The 2,919-nt window shown below is 50.6% G+C and overlaps 1 pseudogene across 1 annotated transcript; it reads left to right on the top strand.

Annotated features, from left to right (window-relative positions):
* Positions 1 to 126: 126 nt before the first annotated feature.
* LACBIDRAFT_248051 lies at positions 127 to 2,096 on the top strand (annotated as a pseudogene; the record flags this gene model as incomplete). Its single annotated transcript has 8 exons — positions 127 to 177; positions 240 to 314; positions 365 to 824; positions 880 to 1,164; positions 1,220 to 1,503; positions 1,547 to 1,716; positions 1,778 to 1,895; positions 1,944 to 2,096. Coding segments are annotated over 8 exons (1,596 nt in total), but the record flags the coding sequence as incomplete, so codon positions are not given.
* Positions 2,097 to 2,919: the final 823 nt, after the last annotated feature.

Here is a 2,919-nt window from a genome sequence, read left to right as displayed (position 1 = left end):
ACTGTCGCTGCTCAGGTGCGTTGAACGACTTTCGTGGTCCCGCTGTATTGCTAAGTTATGTAGGGTGGTATCAATGCTGCTCTTGGGGTATGTTCAACTTATTTCTGCAAGTCTTTCATCTGACTTGCGTTATTTAGAACGACCGAAGATAATTGGCGGTGGCATATGTATGATACTGTGGGTGCCACACCACATACCACCTGCCGAGCTTCGTCGTCTGACGTTTCTCCCTGCTGTAGATCAAAGGACCCGACTGGCTTGGTGACAGAGACGCAACCTACTACATGTGTAGAGAAGCTCCGAGTGTCATGAAGGTAGCCATCATTTTCCCAGACCCTCAATCGACTGAATTTCGCCCGTGCAGGCTGAACACTATGGCGTGCCTTTCTCGCGTACATCAGAGGATAAGATCCACCAACGCGCTTTTGCTGAACAATCTTTGAAATAGGGAAACGTAGTCGGCCTACCGGTGCGCGGCCGCTGACCACATGCCCTCCTGCACACGCTCTACGGCCAATCTCTGCGCCACAGCACCAACTTCTTCATCGAGTACTTTGCCCTCGACTTGATCATGCAAGACGGCGCGTGCGTGGGTGTCATCGCTCTAAACATGGAAGACGGCGCACCTCATCGTTTCCGCTCGCACAAGACCGTGTTGGCGACGGGTGGTTACGGGCGAGCGTACTTCAGCTGCACGAGCGCCCACACTTGCTCTGGAGATGGAAATGTCATGGTCGTTCGTGCCGGACTTTCCCTTCAGGATCTGGAATTCGTCCGGTTCCACCCCACTGGTATCTATGGCGCTGGATCCCTTATCGCAGAAGGTAAACGTTCTTACAAGCCATCAACAAGTGCGTTTGGCTGACGTTCAGGTTTTAGGTTCTCGAGGTGAAGGAGGGTATCTCTTGAACTCTGAGGGTGAACGGTTCATGGAACGATACGCGCCTACCGCGAAAGATCTTGCTTCGCGTGATGTCGTTTCCTGTTCCATGACATTTGAAATTCGCGAAGGTCGTAGGGTCCTGGAAAGGATCACATTGAGCCACCTTCCTGGTAAAGTTCTCCACGAGCGGCTGCTCGATGTCTCTGAAACTGCCGCCATCTTCTCTGGTGTTGACGTCACCATGAAGCCTATTCTGGTTCTGCCCACCGTGCACTACAACAGTATGCATCCTTCTCTCGATGAATGGAATCGTTTCCGATGGTTCTTTTCTTTCAGTGGGTGGCATTCCTACCAAATACACCGGCGAGGTCCTTACCATTGACAAGGATGGCAATGACAAGATCGTCCCTGGTTTGTACGCTGCCGGAGAAGCCGCTTGTGTGTCCGTGCACGGTGCCAACCGTCTTGGTGCAAACTCGCTGCTCGATATCGTCGTGTTCGGCCATGCTGTCGCACACCATATCCGAGACACACTGACACCTGGCGAGCCGCACAAGGCGATCCCTGAGGAGGCTGGCCTCGAGAGCATCGAGTTCCTGGACAAGATTAGGTATGCTTTTGTTGTGAGCTTCTGAAAATGTAGGTGACGAATCGTTCGATTAGGCCCCAGAGCCAACTGCCAAGATCCGTCTTGACATGCAAAAGGCCATGCAGACCGATGCTGCTGTCTTCAGGACCCAAAAAACTCTCGACGAAGGTGTTGAGAAGGTTCGCTCCATTTATAAAAACTTTGATAATGTCGGTATCAAGGACAGGAGCATGATTTGGAACTCGTGAGCTTCGTTTCCTTGAACCGTTTGTGCCGAGTTCTGATTGGGGTGGGATATGATGTAGGGATCTCGTGGAGACGCTTGAACTGCGCAATGTCCTCCAGTGCGCCATCCAAACAATCACCTCTGCTGCCGCCCGTAAGGAGTCTCGTGGTGCTCATGCTCGTGAAGATTTCCCAGACGTGTGTTCTTTCTCGTGACCAACTCATGTCTCTTTTTAACCAAAACAGCGTGACGACGAGAACTGGATGAAACATATCCTTTCATTCCAACACGTTGTCAGCTCTCGGGCCGACTTCGAGCTGAAGTACCGCAAAGTTATTGACACAACACTTGACGAGACCGAGTGCAAGCCCGTGCCTCCGTTCAAACGTGTGTATTAGACGACGACGGCGTCGGATGGTCCCCGGCTTTTGTGGTTGGGTTATAAAGCACCGCATCACCTCTTGGAAACGCATCAAAACCAATACGACGTGGCTGTGATTTGGGCGAGCTAATATTTGCTAGTCACTGGGGTAGTAGTACATATCAGAGGAATAAAAAGCCATTACAATGTCTAATGGGGGACGTAAGCATTGGTTGGAGGTTGTCCAACGCCCGCAACCCATGTCAGTAGAATACTATAATTCCGAAGTTATAACGGTACGCGAGTCATTGCAACAACCAGTCAAGTTCGCAAAACGAAAAAGGAAAGCTAGCATAAGAAGCAAGAGGGAGAAAACCTAGAGTGTTGAAGCAATACATGATCCCGAGCACATGGGTATGGCTTGAAACCAAGATGTGAATTATGATGATCTTTTGTAACGTGGAATCATTAGCGACTTGAGGAGGAAATGCATAGACGCAGGTGAATACATACTGATAACGTTATGCTTCGCCGTGAAAGTGTCTCCAATGTCAACCTTCCTGGTCTCCTTCGTCGCATCTCACCGGCTTTCCGGAGCTTTGCCGTTGAAACCGACTTCTGGGGGGACGATGACGGCACTGTGGGATCACCAAACCAACACGAAACAGCAGAGGAGGATGAAGCAGCGGCTACAGTGTCACACATCGGATCCTTTCTTTCATCTTCGAAGGAGCTTCGGAAGGTGCTGGAAGTCGATGTATGGCTTTTTTTCAATTTGAATGGTCATACACTCAGCGGATGGTAGGAATGAACCGAAAGGATCCCGCAAGCCCAGTCGGACTTCAATGAAACCCTTCTAA

Source organism: Laccaria bicolor, genomic scaffold, assembly GCF_000143565.1.
Source record: "Laccaria bicolor S238N-H82 LACBIscaffold_7 genomic scaffold, whole genome shotgun sequence".
In the NCBI taxonomy this organism is placed as follows: domain Eukaryota; kingdom Fungi; phylum Basidiomycota; class Agaricomycetes; order Agaricales; family Hydnangiaceae; genus Laccaria; species Laccaria bicolor.
Note: the sequence above shows the minus strand (reverse complement) of the source record. Positions and strands in the feature narration are given on the sequence as shown.